Source organism: Tympanuchus pallidicinctus, unplaced genomic scaffold, assembly GCF_026119805.1.
Source record: "Tympanuchus pallidicinctus isolate F22 unplaced genomic scaffold, pur_lepc_1.0 scaffold19, whole genome shotgun sequence".
Classification (NCBI taxonomy): Eukaryota; Metazoa; Chordata; class Aves; order Galliformes; family Phasianidae; genus Tympanuchus; species Tympanuchus pallidicinctus.
In genome coordinates, this window is record NW_026294710.1 from 14,951,688 (window position 1) to 14,967,624 (window position 15,937).

The 15,937-nt window shown below is 43.9% G+C and overlaps 1 protein-coding gene across 7 annotated transcripts in view; it reads right to left on the minus strand.

Moving 5' to 3' along the window:
• Positions 1–15,937, minus strand: part of PLXNA4 (plexin A4) — a 445,689-nt gene that overhangs the window by 150,407 nt on the left and 279,345 nt on the right. For all 7 annotated transcript variants that reach the window (XM_052680712.1, XM_052680714.1, XM_052680713.1 and 4 more), the window contains exon 5: positions 5,106–5,206. In XM_052680712.1, the coding sequence (XP_052536672.1) occupies positions 5,106–5,206 (101 nt within the window). The remainder of the gene's footprint in view (positions 1–5,105; positions 5,207–15,937) is intronic.

Here is a 15,937-nt window from a genome sequence, read left to right on the forward strand (position 1 = left end):
GCTCATGATGGCACAGGACTGAGTACAATATTCCAGCCTCCTGCTCTCCTGGATCCCAGTGCCCCTCTGTAGCAATTAGGAAATATTCCTTCCCCTGCAGAATTGGAGGGAAAGACTGGCAAGGAAAAGAAAGGAGGTGAAGGGGCAAAAGAAACAATCTCACCCTGAAAGTCAGTCATAGTCAAGCAAGAAAAAGACCCTTCAAAAAAGGTCTTATTGCAGCATCTATAGGCGGCTTAGGTCACCTGAGCCTCTCTAGTGATTCAGAAGACTTTGACCAAGAAAGTTAAAGCCAGGGACGATCAATGAGCCTCTGCAAGCAGCATTGCATCGGGTTACCAGCTGAGACGAGACAGTGGGAGCTGCACTTCATAATGTTTTTTTTTCCCTCCTCAGTGAGACTGAGGAACGATTACAAACCTCCCTCCTCCTCCACTAGAAAACCAGTTTTTTGAGTGTCATTTTCTTCCATATCATGTCAGGAATAAGCATGGTAATTTCTGTGTACAGAAGCACCTTTCAGCTACAAGGAATCTGGGAAAGAGCAGGAGAGTAGAAGGGCACAGAGGGCATATTGCTCAGATACCGATGTATATTTCTATTGCCAGATGACAGCATAAAGCCCTTCCAAACAGGGCTTATTTTTTGTGGGAGAAACCAAAAAACCCTCATTTGGCTTCATAAACACCACCACCTCTGCCACAGTTACGTAGTTAATATGTGGTCAGATCAGTCTAATAAATGTTGTTGGAATCAACCAACCCAGAATCCACCAAAGGCATCCAGGAAGATGGTTGGTAAAATCCACATGTCAAAACTCTCTGGTATCACTTCATTCATGAGGTGAGGATGACTACAGGGAACCATGCCATCCTAATCCCACAGTTCAGAAGTAGAGGAATCTCCTGCCACCCATTCTTCAGCTGGGGCACAATCAGGGTACAAAGCCAATGGAGACAGCTTGCTTCCCTAACTGTTTTTGGGTGTCAAAAGGACGCATAAAGGACAGCAGAGAAGTGTGGATAACAGAGCCAAACCCAGGATCTGCTCTCTCCTGGAATAAAAATCCAGAATAAGATTGACTGAGATATAAATGAATTATTCTCCCATTACTAATTGTATTCCTCTTCTAAAATGGCTTTAAAAATATTTCTTATTAAAAAGAAGTTGGAAATAAAAAGTTGTGAAATAGCACAAATCCTCCCTGAACTTGGGATCATTTTCCTGTATGTCTGCAGCTAATAATCAGCTGGCCAAGGAGTCCCCTTAGCAGCAAGGGCAAATCCCAGAGCAGAAGGTGGCTGGTGCCTGGGGGTTACATCCTCCCTTAAGGACAGCTTGTGCATGCTCCTTGATTCTCTATCCCAAAATTAGAGGATGAAATGAGACAGCATGACCAAAATTTAAAAGGGGTGGTTAAAAGGACAGAGTCTGGGACAGGTCCCTTCTTCACCCAGCAAGGTCAGTGCCTTCCCCCTTTGTAAAGCATTCTTTCTCCTTGCAAGACTGCTGCTGCCTTTTCATCTCAAATATCCATTTTGGGGGTCAGCTAGGGTGTTAAGTATGACACAGAGACTTCACATAGGGCTGAAACTTGTGTGGTCACCATGAACATGTGGAATAGCACTTGTTTATGTCTGCTCTGGTGCTGGTGGTAGATCACAAAGGGATAATGAGGGCTCCATCAGCTGCAGAAGGCTTTGTCCCATCTTGGGGGCTAAGAGCCTCCCCACTCAGCCCCTGTGTGATGGGGGAAGGAGTCAGAGGAGGGTTTGGACACAGATGGAAACTCACAAGCGCTTGAATATTGAATGGTGTCTTTGGACACCCAGTAAGACCAGAGGATGCTGCACTTCATGTCAGGCTTAGGGAAGACTGCCCTGCTCTTGTCCCTCTCTGCAGCCTACTATTCGGGCTGGTGACATTGTTGTGACCTTGTGACCAGGCACCACACAACTCCATGCCAGCTATTAGCTTTTCAGCCTTGTTCCTCAACCGCCCTCCCCTCCCTCCAGTTCCCACCCTGGCCCCTCACCCTCCCCTGGAGACCCATGCAGCAACTGAGTGCCACATTTTCAATTTACACCAACTAAATGATTCATTGCCGCCTAAAGAGTCCTGAACAGAGACCAGGAGGGGAGCTGAGCTATAACAGGGAAAGGGAGGAGGGGGGACAAGATTGAGACTAAAGATACTGAGATGAAAAGCTCCGGTAACCTGCTCTATATTAGCTCTCCTATTATCAAGGCAGGAGCCAATCAATGCCCCCCTCCTCTCTCCTGCAGCCGTCTGTGGGTCTGTCTGTCTCTTTCTCTCACAGTGGACTCGAGTTTCTGAGTGTAAGGTTAGGACGGCAGAGCTGAGGAAATCAATTCCTGAGCCCTGGCACGCAGCCCTTTGCACAGACAGCCCAGCTCTGCCGTGAGATACTGGGTGCAGACCTGTCCTCAGGTGTCCCCAGACCTCTTATGTGTTTGGAAATGGGCGTCTGGGGAAAAGAGTCTGCATCAGCCCTTAAAGTGTGAATCCCAAAGTATGAGTGACACATACGGGAGAAATAAAATGACAGATGTTGTGCTCGCCTTACAGTTTTCAGTCATTTCCCAGCCCACCAGTGTTTCTCCTGATGGTTTATACTGGAGGGGAAAGAAGTGTGAAATGGATGGCCTTGCCTACAGGATATCTGATTTCCAGTCCCATTCTGTCCCAGGTCTTGGACAGCCTATATGCCTCTTTCAGCCGTTCCCAAAAGCAGTCCCCACATCAGTAGAACTAGATTCAGCCAAGCCCTGGAATTCCTCTTAGGAGGAAAAAGAGAAGGGTCAGCACACATGAGGGGAAATATTAAGGCAGACTTCCCCAGAAATCCTTGTTCAGGATTTGCTGACCAAGCACCACATATGAGGAAAAGTCTGTTAATGAATCTTGAGGGGTTTTGAGGTGCAAAAATAAGAGCTATTAATGGCCTCAGTGTTACGGCACTGTTGCAATGAATGTCCTGCACATCTAAACACTGCTGAATGGGATGCAGATGGCTCCTCTGCTCTTAGGGATATCTAGAAGGACTGAAAAAACTTAGGCCCAGAAAGGAACACAAGACTGAACTGAAAACCCCTGCCATACTTGAGCTGGAAATAGGATTTCTTATCTGCAAGAGAAAGAAAGGGGAAGGAAAAGATAGGAATGGGGCTGAAACATTTGCTTTCCAAATGCTTCAGAAAAATCCACAGGGATCTCAATGACCTTGCCACTGTTTTATAAATAAAAAAGCAGAAGCGACCAAATGGAAGAGGACTTGAGGACCTTGCTGTCACCCAGATCTGGGTGACTCTGGGAACAAATTTCTGCTTGAAGGACTGAGTTTGCATGAAGATTTCTCGTCCTAGTACAGTCAAGGCTGCCATTCTCACTTATCACCAGCAACAACATTTCTGACACTCTTTCACAATGAATTGCTGGGCAATCTGCAGTTGTCTCTGCCCCTTTTCTCTCCTTTTGGGAATTTACTGTTGGGTGTATTGATTGCTTGTTGCCACTGACCCTGGATGGTAAGAGATGAAATATCTAGCATTGATTGTTACAGTACAATCAATGGCCAAATTCATGCTTGCATACAGTCTGTACTGCTCTTCTATTAGCAACATGTAATGCTCCATAGGATGGATGCAAGATATGAAATGGAAACATACTATAGAGCTATATATCAATTGAAAATATCCTCAGATCAGTGGCATGGAGAATGAAGAATAAGGTCACAGCTCAGGATTAGTTTGCCAAGGATCCCTTGAAATTATCCCAAAACCAGAGAGAAGTTTGGAGTTGGGCCACCTAGAAATTATCTTAAATTAAGCAGACTGTCACTGTTTTTGACGGAGGGTCACAGATGACAAAGAGCATCTGCAGAAGGTTGGGATATAGTAAGAGTTTGTTCCTTTTTTGTCTGCTTCAGAAAGGAGAGGTAGAGAAAAGGATCTTTCCAACTGCATCGCTATCTCCACAGGTAGAGTTTGCAGTGAAAGTGGAAAAGTTGTGAGGTAAACTCAGAGGAAAAAACAGACACTGCAATAACAGAGTTCATCAGAATAACCATCCATCGCAGCCAACGATGCTGAGACTTGGAGTGACAGCACCCTGCAGAGCAATGCTCAGCTGGAGACATTTGGTTAGGCAGATCCAGTGCACTTTCCAGCCACTGTCTCTGCCGAGAGGTTCTTGGCAAATGAGACCACTCTGCCACACAGAACCAGGAGCTCAGCCAACCTGACACCTCCTTTTGCATGGCTTTGGCAGAGGGCTCTCTGCAAGAGGAGATCACTGGCACTGAAGGCTGCAGAGAGGGAACTTCAAGATCAATAACATCATTAAGAAGGTCTACAGAAAACAAAGCCAATTAGTTAATCTCCCCATCCTGAGGACGCTTGGATACATTGCTCTTTGGGAGGCACTGCAGAGGGCAGCACTGCAGAATAGTGTAACAGTGAAAGGAGGTCTCTGAGACGACCTACAGAAGAGAAATGCTCAACTTCAGGATTAACATCATTTCACAGTGATGTTGGAAGCTTCACTCTCCCCTTGAAATCTAACTTGGATCAGATCCTTGGGTGTTCTGAGAGAACTGATTCCCATCTAAAAGCACTGGAGATTATGACGAATGTGAAAGAGGTTCAGCCCCATAGTGGAAATTTGCAGGTGCTGAGATAAGTTCCAGTCTGGCTGTTAGCTAGGGCCTAACTGCCATCATATGGAAACAAGAAAGTATTTGTCACACAGAGAGAAGCAGTTGGAGGGCTTGATTCAACACACATCAGAGTGGATGGGTATTTTCCTGTGCAGCCAGCACACTATGAATGAGGAAATTGAGGAGATCTGATGGGTCTCTACTGACCTTTCTATTCCATTTTCAGCTAAAAAATGTTTCTTGATTAAGCAAAGACTCCCCCTTCAAATCCCAGAATCCCAACTGGAGTTGCCAGGGTGACATCTAAGTTCATCTGGCTAAGCTAGGGACCAAAACAGATCTTTACTGCTGCTACCATGGTTGGAGAGGGAGATTGGCTGGGCACGAAGGAGGGCTGGGATGGTGACAAACACCAGCAGGTACTTACGTGTTGTGAAGCACACACCACCCACAGTGAGGGTCTCCTGAGCCCAAGCACTCGCTGCAGGTCTCGTATTGACTGCAGGACTCCACGGGCACCCGGGTGAGCTGCAGGAGGAAAGGGGACAAATTATCAGGATTTTCATAGGGCACTGCAATGGCCTTAATGACTTGGCAGAGGTGCCACCCTTCCTCTCCTTTTTCCCTGGTGCTCATCATCTGAAAGGACATCTCTGCTGAGCTTAGCAGGGCTAAGACAGATGCAGATATGGCTGCAGATTACTCTAAAGTTCAACATGGTGAAAATCCTGTTCAGATCAGCATCTCCTCTGTGATCATGATCACTCAGAATCATAGAATCATACAGTCACTAATGTTGGAAAAGACCGCTAAGATCACCTAATCCAACCATCCACCTACCACCAATATTGCCCACTAAACCAAGTTCCTCAGCACATCTCCACATTTCCTGAACATCTCCAGGGATGGTGACTCAACCACCTCATTGGGAAGCCTGCTTCAGTGCCTGACTACTCCTTTGGAGAAGTTTTTCCTGATATCCAGACCTCTTTATGTGGTCTCTCACTTACATGCACATTTTCATGGGGATTCAGCAAATCAGGCAGGCCTGGGTGCAAACTGTGGTGACAAGGCACCTCAGGGAAATTAAACGTGTTAACTTCTGTGATAGTGAAACTAGACCTCCATGCTCTCCTGTACTGTGGTTACAAATCACAACTCTTTCTTTCTCCTTATGAAATCTGAGATCTCATGATGTCTTTGTCTCTTTCCTATGGCCTCATGCATCTCCACTGCTCCCAGGAGAGTGCTAGGTTCACACCCCAACAGTCAGTTGTAATCAGTCATAGAATATCCTGAGTTGGAAGGGGCACATAAGGATCACTGAGTCAAACCCCTGATGCACCCTGGGGTACTGTTGGCCCTTTTGGCTGCCTGGACACACTGCTGGCACACATTGTACAGAATCCTCACACCCCTTTCCTCAGGGCTGCTTTTCAGTCTGGACACATACCCAAGGTTGCCCCATCCCAGAGAGGTTTCTCCCAGCTACCAGGGGCTACCAGCCTGGGTAGTGACAGAGCTTGCCATTACCCTGACTTTGCAGCTCAGAAGATATCAGTTTGACCTAAAACACCCACACACTGCCAAAATAAGGCATTTTACTATATTCTTTCATCCTTCCTTCCTTCTTAATTAAAGTATTTCAGGCAGAGATTTCAAAGACAGAAAGGACCGTCTAGCTGACCTCCTGTTTAACGGACCACAGGGTTTGATTCTATTAGGTTTCCTAAGCCCCTTACTTCTTTTGAAACCAAACATACAATTTGGGCCCAGTGACCTGATAGTCTTTTTTCCATTGAGTAAGCTTCAGAGAGCTTCCATAATACACAGTCAATTGCCAGTGCCTTCACCCTGGCTCATGTCATCAGGGAGAGTTTATTCCTTCAGATGATACAGGTTGATATTATACTGACGAAACACCACTGAGAACTGTCAAATGTAAACTGCAGAACAGTTACTCATGACAGATGACAAGGGAATACACCTAGATCCTAGTGACAATTTTTTACTTGGTGCAACATTCAAGGGAATTTGAACTGAAGATTCATTCTGATTGCATCTGTAAATGGAACAACACAAAGCTCTGTATATAGAGGAGGAAGGTAAGGAAAAAGAAGAAAAAGAGATTCTGAACAAAATTCCAGATATTTATGGAGATCTTTTCCATTTTTATCAGAAATGGGCTTCCTAACCCCTACCCAGACCTCATGTAGCCTCTGTGAAAAGGTGAAAATTTGTATTTTACCTTTGGCTGTTGGCAATAGCTTTAGTGAACTTTAGATAGAAATATGATAGAGTCTATTTACCGTTGCACTACTGCCTGTATCAAGTCACCCAAGGAAATCAACGGTGGCTGCTGAAAGCTTTTAAGGACAACGGGTGAATGTCAAGTAAAACCCACAAAAATGCCTTTCAATCCACTGCCACGCACATCAGATCCTAATCAGAACAGATCATAGAGCAAAACGAAAATGAGAAAATCAGAACAGCTTATCAAGTCATTCTAACTTCAAGAAGCTTCAAAGGCAAGGTGACTTGGGCTTGGATGCAACAGTTCCACATTACTTTAGGTGCGGACTTTAGGTCAAGAAGGAATTGTCAGTTCATCAAATACAAATTTCTATACGCTTGAAGATTTCATCCTATTAGACTCACATTTACCTCAAAAATGTATCTTATCTTACATCAACTTTCAAAAAGTCATACAACTTCAATAAGAAGGTAGCAAGGGTGGAGATCTTATTATTTATATGTTGATTTTCACCACCTGTTAGCTCCACCTGGGAAAAATGTACTTATTTTTACTAAGTTATATCTAGCTTGAAACATCTACACTGTGAACATCAAAGTACTTGAAGAAGAGGCAGATAGTTCAGCTTGAAAGACTGCAAATCTGCCCTTCCTTAATCCACATGTAATTGATTGTGTAATCTCCACCTTGTAATTAGAAAGAATACAGTTGGTAATGGTTATCCAAACTATCCTTGGCTAACATATGGTGCAGCACAATTTATCCTCATTAGCTGTAGATAATTTTTTCGGACCTCAGCTTCTGAGCTAGTTTACATCTGCCTTACAGAAGCGAGTTTCAGTTAAAAAGTTCAAACCTGCACTTTGCTAGAATGTAGTTATGTTGGATTTGAAAGCTGTGAGTCAAAATCCACTTGCGACTGTGAAATATGAACAAGAATGAAGTCCTAGAGGACAGAAATCTACAATTTATTTGCAAAGTGCTACAAAAAGAGTGGATAGAAAGCTGTCTCTGTAGGTTTTATTGTTATTATTATTTAATTAGCTATCAAAGCAAAACCAAGCTCCTCTCAGAGGCAGAAAGCACCTACTGGGAACACAGATCTTCATTGAAGACAAACTTCTTTGTCTGTGTACTTAATTTTCCATAGGATACAGTTAGTGTCTTGTGTGTGCAGGAATGCACATTGCCTGTGTCTCTGTCCCAAAGAGCACAGCTATGCAGTGTGAGCTTACAGCAAGCCCCATCCTTACCCCATGTCTTGGGAAGCCAAAGTAGTGGGTGTCTTGAGTCACCATTTGCATTGCTGCATGTTATTTTTGCTATATAAGAGCTTTTATGAGTTCACCTCAAGTAGCTTTATGGTGAGACTAATTAAAATTGTACCATGCTGGTAAATGTCTTGGGCTGTGTCACACCTTCTAATTAATAAAGGAAGAGACTCTAAAAAACAAAGAAGCTTCAAGTGAAAAGGAAGCCGCCTAGGGGTCATCAGCTGAAAGGAGAAAGAACATCAAGCAAATAAGGCACATCAGAGGTCTCATTTTCCTTTGGAACATAAACTGTAATTAATTCAGCTCGGCTTTTCAAGTTGAAAGTTTTGAGAACTGACCATGCCCCTTGGGAGCAGTCAGCTTTTTATGCTTCCCCTAAGATATCTGGAAAAAGAAAGTCCATGCAACCTCTCAATTATGGTTGCCTTGCCATTTTTTGTAAGGATGAAGGGACTGGACAACACTGAATGTTGAAATCTCGACTGCAAACCATAGCGTGATTGCTCCTTCCCCCATTTTTCATACTTGGAATGTCTAACAAGCATTTCAAGCTTGTTTCCCACCCTCACTGGGGTTCCACACATCTGATCTTTCATCAGTGAAACTTTGATTCAACGTTCTGCAGCAAATATTATCAGGGTCTCAGCAGACAGAGGATTAACAAAAGCAAAGTGTCCTTCATTTTGGAGCTCTAAGAGCCAGCTTGGAGACATTTGTATTCCTGCAGTGGTCACAGCTTAACTGATATTTTGGCCTCACTTCGCTCGAGCAAAATTTGGATGTGGAAAGAGACTGCTGTTGTTCTAAGGGCTTACAGCCCATAGTGATGTGGCACATATTCCCATTTTATCCATGAGAGCCACAGCTGCAAAAAAGGTCTCATGCAACCGAAGGAAGCTTTGAAGATGTAAGCCTAAGGCATCTGGGCAAGGTCATGCAAGAAGTCCATGAATAAGTTGATTATTGAATAACAAGTTATTAAGTAAAAGCTACTTAGATATTAGTTGCTTTGAAATGTTGAAGAGATTAAGTTAAATCTCCTAAAGATCCCTGTTCACACAGCTGTTGGACATCTAGGAGCTGCTGTGCTTCCAAGCCCTTGTCCATAGCACACTGGAGACCATCTAGCCTCCCCACTACTCACAGAACTAGATGCAATCCCAGTGCCTGGGTCAGACAAATGGATGTGACGTCCTTCTCAAGAGTAGTAAGAAAACAGTGAGCACATCCAGCTGCAGCAGCTGCAGCAGGATTGGAAGAAATACTTCTCTTTGCCAACATATCCATTCAGAAGCCCCCAAAGAAATCATTCATGTGTTTCTGGCTCCCAAGGACATCTCAAAAAATCTGGTAAACCTGCAGACTGTATAGTGTTTAGAGCTCACCTGCTATATATGACTTATGTGCTTTTTGCACAACACCAGGGCCATCCTCACCTCTGATCTAGCTTCTGTAGCTCCCAGCCTTACTTTTACCCTCTACTTCTAGTATGAATGAGTTTCAGAAAGTCATTTAAAACAAAGTGATTGAGATTTTGGATCTGATAGACAGTAACAGTTAATCCTGTTAGAAATTTGGCTCTCACTTCTGCCATTATATATTCATAAAAGCTCCTGCTATGTGCTCAGTCATAATTTTCTGGCTCCCATTTTTGACTTCTTTATTTCAACATACATTACTTTTTTCTTTTTTTTTTTTTTCTTTTTTTTTTTTCCCCTTAAACTGCCAACATTCTGGTCAAAACATAAATCATTGCTCAATCTCTTCTGTTATAATTGGATGTTAATACAGCATCAGGATTTATTCAGTCTGATGGACTAAGTTAATTTAAATGTACAAAAAGGCATCTTAAGTAGCCAATTTCCTTCCTTCCCAACAGTCAAAAGATACATTTCCAAAACACTGAACAGTGACTCTGTTAAGCTATGCGAGTTCTGTGAATGCTGCTATCTTTCAAGACTCAGCCAGTCCCAAAAAACTGCAGCAAGATTAAGAGAGGAGCTTATTTGATTTCAAAGTCTTGAATTGAGTATTCATGATAATACCATTTATTAAATAGAGTAAGACAAAAAAACACCTAAGAGACCACTGGTGGATCCAGATTCTGCAGCCTTAACAAAGTTACCCGGGATATTTGGCTACATGTGGGGCATCCCAGGATGCCAGTTTTAATACGGCCTGAGCTGTGGACAAAGGGACCTTGAATTCTTCTGTTTTGGTCAAACTCTTGCACCTCCGACTGTAAACTCAGCAAAAAAGCAGAAACACAGAAAAGAAAAGACCAGGGAAGCATGTCTTAGACTGAAAGAAATAGGAGATGTGTTCATGTATATGACTGTGAAGCTGGTGGGAGAGGAAAGAGATGCTCCTGTGGGGACAGAGGCGAGGCTCCGAGTTTGATTCCAGCCTGTCACACTAGCATGATGAGTAAATAACTGCAGTCCCTCTGGGGACATGGAATGTCATTTCTCATCAGACATTCACAAGCTCTTTGTCTTCATTGTAACACTCTTCCCAGTAAATCCATGCTTACATACTTGGAAAACTGGAGGCTTTAATTAAGGAGAGTTAATTGGGAGCAGCAGTAGCTGTCAAGGACAAATGACACAATAATTAAACTGGGGGTCAATGTCCCCCTGCATGGCAAGGTAAATTACCTATCCAAATATGCCTGTTCACACAAAGGGCTTCCTACCTATAGCTGTGTTTGTGCTGCTCCTCCACCCCTCCCCTTCACTCCCTTGATGTTTTTGGCAAAAAAATTCCGTACAGCATTTCCAGAGCAAAACTCCAGCCACACCTACAGTTCACTGACACAGAGGCAAAGCAGAAGCAAGATGAGATACAGAAAGATTTAGTCCATGGCCCATGCCCATGGCCTCTACGTTCCAAAAGCCCCAGATATTTTTGGGGTGAGGCTGAGAGATGTCTGTTCCTATTAGATATTCTCACAATGAGCTCATTATTGATTACTCTTATAGCAGGGAAATTTCCACTGCACCTTTTGTCCTCCTCTTCCCCATGTCTTTCTTGGCAGGACCCTGCCTTATAGCAGTATCAAAAAAGCCAACTTTGGGATTGTGTATGTGAAGCATGCTGGACCCAACGAGACCATAAATCTTATGCTTTGTTGGGAAGAACTCTGGCACAAGACATATGCAAAGCAAGGGTTGCTCTCTCTCAAAGTCCATCTGCAGTGTCACAGCCTAGGCTAAAAGCTCAGGGTCTGTCAATTGAGGGACTCTACAGGACAGGATCTGTGTTCTTTGTTTTAGATGCCTTCCCATGGATAAGATAAATCATGCCCTGGATGTACCTATGTCTGCTCACTGAACATAAAAGAGGTCAAGCTGAGTCATTTACAACATACAAGGTGAATTCTGGGTGAGGCGAATTTCACATCACTGCCATACTTAAACTTTCTATTCCTCCAATTTTTTCACTGCAAACTGTCCCCAAACATGCTGAGCTCTCCTCTCTTCCCAGCTGCAGGACCCGAATTATGAATCACTGTGTGAAATATATATTTTTTAATCACCAGAAGAGCAGTAGGAGATCTCCATGGTGTTGCATAGCTAGAAAACTTCCAGGAACCCAATGTGTGATGACACAGAATACATCTAAACAAGTGCTTTTCACCATCTTCTCTATAAACACAGCCCTCATGTTTTGCCATGTCCAAGCTCATTCCTGCTCTGTGTTCTGAGAAATAGACACCTGGATAGCAAAGAGTATCTCAGTCCTTAAAGGCCTGTCAGTTTCTTAGGTTCCCCCGTCACAACTGCTCACCACACATCCTGTACAGTCCCTTCTTCAAGGAGGTCCACTATGCCTTACTGATTCTTCTCCCAGAAGCATCAGTGCTTCAAGAGAAATCACAGATGTACCATCCTGTTGCCATCCTATTGCAATATTGACAACAACCTGGAATTTGAAGAGCACATGTCCATATGTTTCAGTGCTATATCTCATACAGGATTCCGCTGTGTTTGCTCTTGTTCTTCCTTAACAGGAATTCTAAATTCATCCTCAACTGGGAGAGCAGCAGTTCACTTTGTCAGCATGCTGCTGTACTTTCTCCATAACGCAGTACACTCAGTGGGAGTCCTTGCCCCTCATGAAAACAGCAGTTCTTCAGTTCACATGTGTGCAAAAACTGTCAGGTTATTTTACCCAAGTCTGATGAAACCCTCACCTTCTCACCAAACAGCAGGCCATCAGTTAGAATCATATAAAATCACAGAAGGACTTAGGTTGGAAGAGACCTTAAAGATCACCCAGTTCCAACCTCTCTGCCATGGGCAGGGTTGCTCACCACCAGATCATGCTGCTCAAGATCCCATCCAACTTGGTCTTGAAAACCTACAGGGATGGGACATCCACAGCTTCTCCAGGCAATTCTCTGAGTAATTCTGGCCAACTTGTTCTACCTGCATTTCTCCCTAACAGGACCAGGTTGTTTCAAATCCATGCTGCCTTGTTTTCCTTATCCCATGGTCAAGCGTTTCAGCCAGTAAATTGGAAAACAAAAGGACAGACTTTTGTCCTCTGGTGTAGGATGAGTTGGACATGATGATCCTTATGGGCCCCATCCCACTGAGGATATTCTATAACTCTAAAATTATAGGATTATCCTACCCCTAAAAGCACAGTCAAGCTACAGAGAGTGTTAAAGACAATTTGAAAAACTGCCTTTTCCTCAGTTGTGGTCAGACTTAAAATCTCTCATGATAGCATATATATAATAACACAAAACAACTGTATTGGCTGGCAGAAATAGCCCACATAGCCCCATTCCTTATCTTCAGCCATTGCCATATGGTGCTAAAGGAAAAATAAGAACAGCTTCTCTCCCAGCCATGAAATGGAGCATTTGTTTTATTCCCAGACACCCTCACATATACCCTCCTTCAACCTCTCTCTTCTCATCACTGCCTCCTCTCCCTTTTTAAGTAATGCTCCACATAGTGCCATCAAATCTCAGCTGACACAAGCTCCACTGCCTGCCACAGGCAGCATCAGTTGAAGTGATAAGATCAGCTGAAGAATTATGAGGTCACACTGGTTAATCTGCAAACCAAAAACTTAAGATCTGACGCAGGGAGAGCCGTGATAACCCCTGCCTGCAGTTCACCCTGGGCTGCAGCAAACTTGAGAGACGCAGATTTGGGATTTTCCAAAGTTATTATAATACCTCTGCAGAGCATTCGCCACCGATGGCTTTAATGAGTGTTTCAGTCAAGAGTTAACTAAGATCCAGGAAGGAAATGTAAAGCAGGCTGTTCCCAAGCCCTTAAATGCGTGTCTCAATTTAATAAATGAGAGAAAACCAGACAGAGCTTACCGCTCAGCTGACGCCTGTGAGAGCTCAGAGCACTTCTGAGGTTTGGATGGTAATTAGTGCTGCCAAAAAGGCAATTACCAAGCAGAGACGTGGGCAACTATTTTGGGCCACATCTATTTGCCTTCATATGTCTCTGCTGTTTGTTTCAAAGCGGAGTAAGTGAAAAGAAGTTCCTAGCAAAGCCCAGCTCCTTCTCTGCAGCATTTTATTTCAAGGAGATGCAACATTTCTATTGAATGCAATGAGGGTCGCCCTATCCCATCCTTCCGTGTCCATATTTCACAGGGTTAATGGCATAACCCAGCACTGCAAGCACTACACATGTTTTTCCAGCTTTCTCAGGTATTTGTCCTGTTGTAAAATGAAAGTTCAAGGACATCTGATTCAGGGATCACATAAATACATAACATTTAAAGTCAGAAGGGACATTTACATCATCTGTTGTCATCCCCCTATACATCATAGAATCTTAGAATGGCCTGGGTTGAAAAGGACCTCAAAGATCATCTAGTTTCAACCCCCCAGCCATAGACAGGGTTGCCGACCACCAGATCAGGCTGCCCAGAGCCAGGATGGTATCAGAACGTTTCTGCCAAGGACCAGGAGAAACTCTGCATGAGGATACAGGCAACTGATCCACTCATCCATCTCAGTCATTGCTTTCTAGGACACAGCTCCTGCTTTCCAGCCTGACCTACATTCCTTCTTAGGAGACAGAGAAGTTTACATTTACTTTGTTTGAGGATGCTGAAGACATTGAATCTCTCAGTCCTCACCACCATTGTTAATGCTGAGCTAATCATTGCACCATTGAATATTTTATCTGCAGGGTTCAATACCAACTTCCTGCTCATTCATGAACATTTTCAATAGCTTTGGGCCCAATATTGATCCCTGGAGAACACTTCTGGGAAAACCCTCAGGCCCTTTTTGCTATTTTTATCTTCTTTTTTTTTAACAGGAATAGGCTGTGTCTCAGACGTGGTTTGGAAGGCAAAGGCAGGAAAATCACACAATAAAACTTAATTATTTTCTTAAAGAATGAAAAAAAAACCCCACATACTTTTCATAAAAAAAAGATCCTCACCCAATGGCCATTTGGCCTAATTTGAGAACAAGTATGACAAGTTTCAGACTTAACCAGGGACTTTAATACTTAATACCGCCTTCTAACCACCACAGACTTTTCACTCACAGGGTGGTGACGCACTGAAAGAGGCTGCCCAAGGAGGTTGTGGATGCCCCATCCCTGGAGGCATTCAAGGCCAGGCTGGATGTGGCTCTGGGCAGCCTGGTCTGGTGGTTGGCAACACTGCACATAGCAGAGGGGTTAAAATTAGATGATTGTTGTGGTCCTTTTCAACCCAGGTCATTCTATGATTCTATGAATTACTAAAGCAGGAGTGTCTCTGCACTGCAGCTAAGTTATGCATGTTGTCCCTAGGATATTTGATATGGGGCATTACTGGTCTTAGTAGGCAAAAAGGGGCCATGCACTATCCAGTGCTTGTATGTCACTGCTGTACACAGTGAGGCTAAAGTTCCTCAATGAAGAACCTGAAAAACTGGAAACTTGCAGGATTATTAGACGTGTTTCCTGAGGATGAGATGACTACGTTGTGACTACAGACATCACAGAGATACAATGCAGCAGCACTAATGCAGCTGGCTTTGTCAGCATCCCAAAGAATGCGTGGGTCCTCCTTTCTGTTGCCTCCTGGTGATTACTCTGAATTCAGGCATTTGCATGAATTGTGCAATGGCACATTTGCCTTTTGTGCTCCTTTAATTTTTCTCATATTTTTTTCATATCTTTTCCTCCAGCCAAAGCAGAAGTTGAAAGTCACACTGCACCTTCTTTTGAATGCAAAGACATAAACAGCATCCACATGGCATGAGGCTCTGTAGAGAAACAGAACTTTTGTCCCCGCAGATAATTGATTCAAATCTGATTTAAGGCCTTCAACACTCCTCAGTACTGTTCTGGTACCATAGGAAGCAGAGATCTCATTTCAGCTCCCAGCTGCCAAGCACTGAACTTACAAAAGCTGCTGCTGAGCAGGAGTGCTGCCTGGGGGGGGTCAAGGACCGGGGCTATGGGGTGACAGTGTTGGACGGCTGCTGTATGAACACTGCCAGCTGGCCCATGCATAAAGCACGGAGACCCAAGAGACCCCATAAAGCCTCTGCCAGCTCCATCCAGGTGGTTTCCAAACTGGCATCTTGAAAGGGAGTGGGATTAACGCACTGAAGCATCTTAAAGGAGCCCTATGCATCCAAGATCAAAGCCGCCCTAGCTTCAGGTCTCCAATTACACCTGCCCCCCTTTCAGAAATCTCTTACAAAAGCACACAATATGATTTGAGCTGGGGAACTTGCTCGGGTGC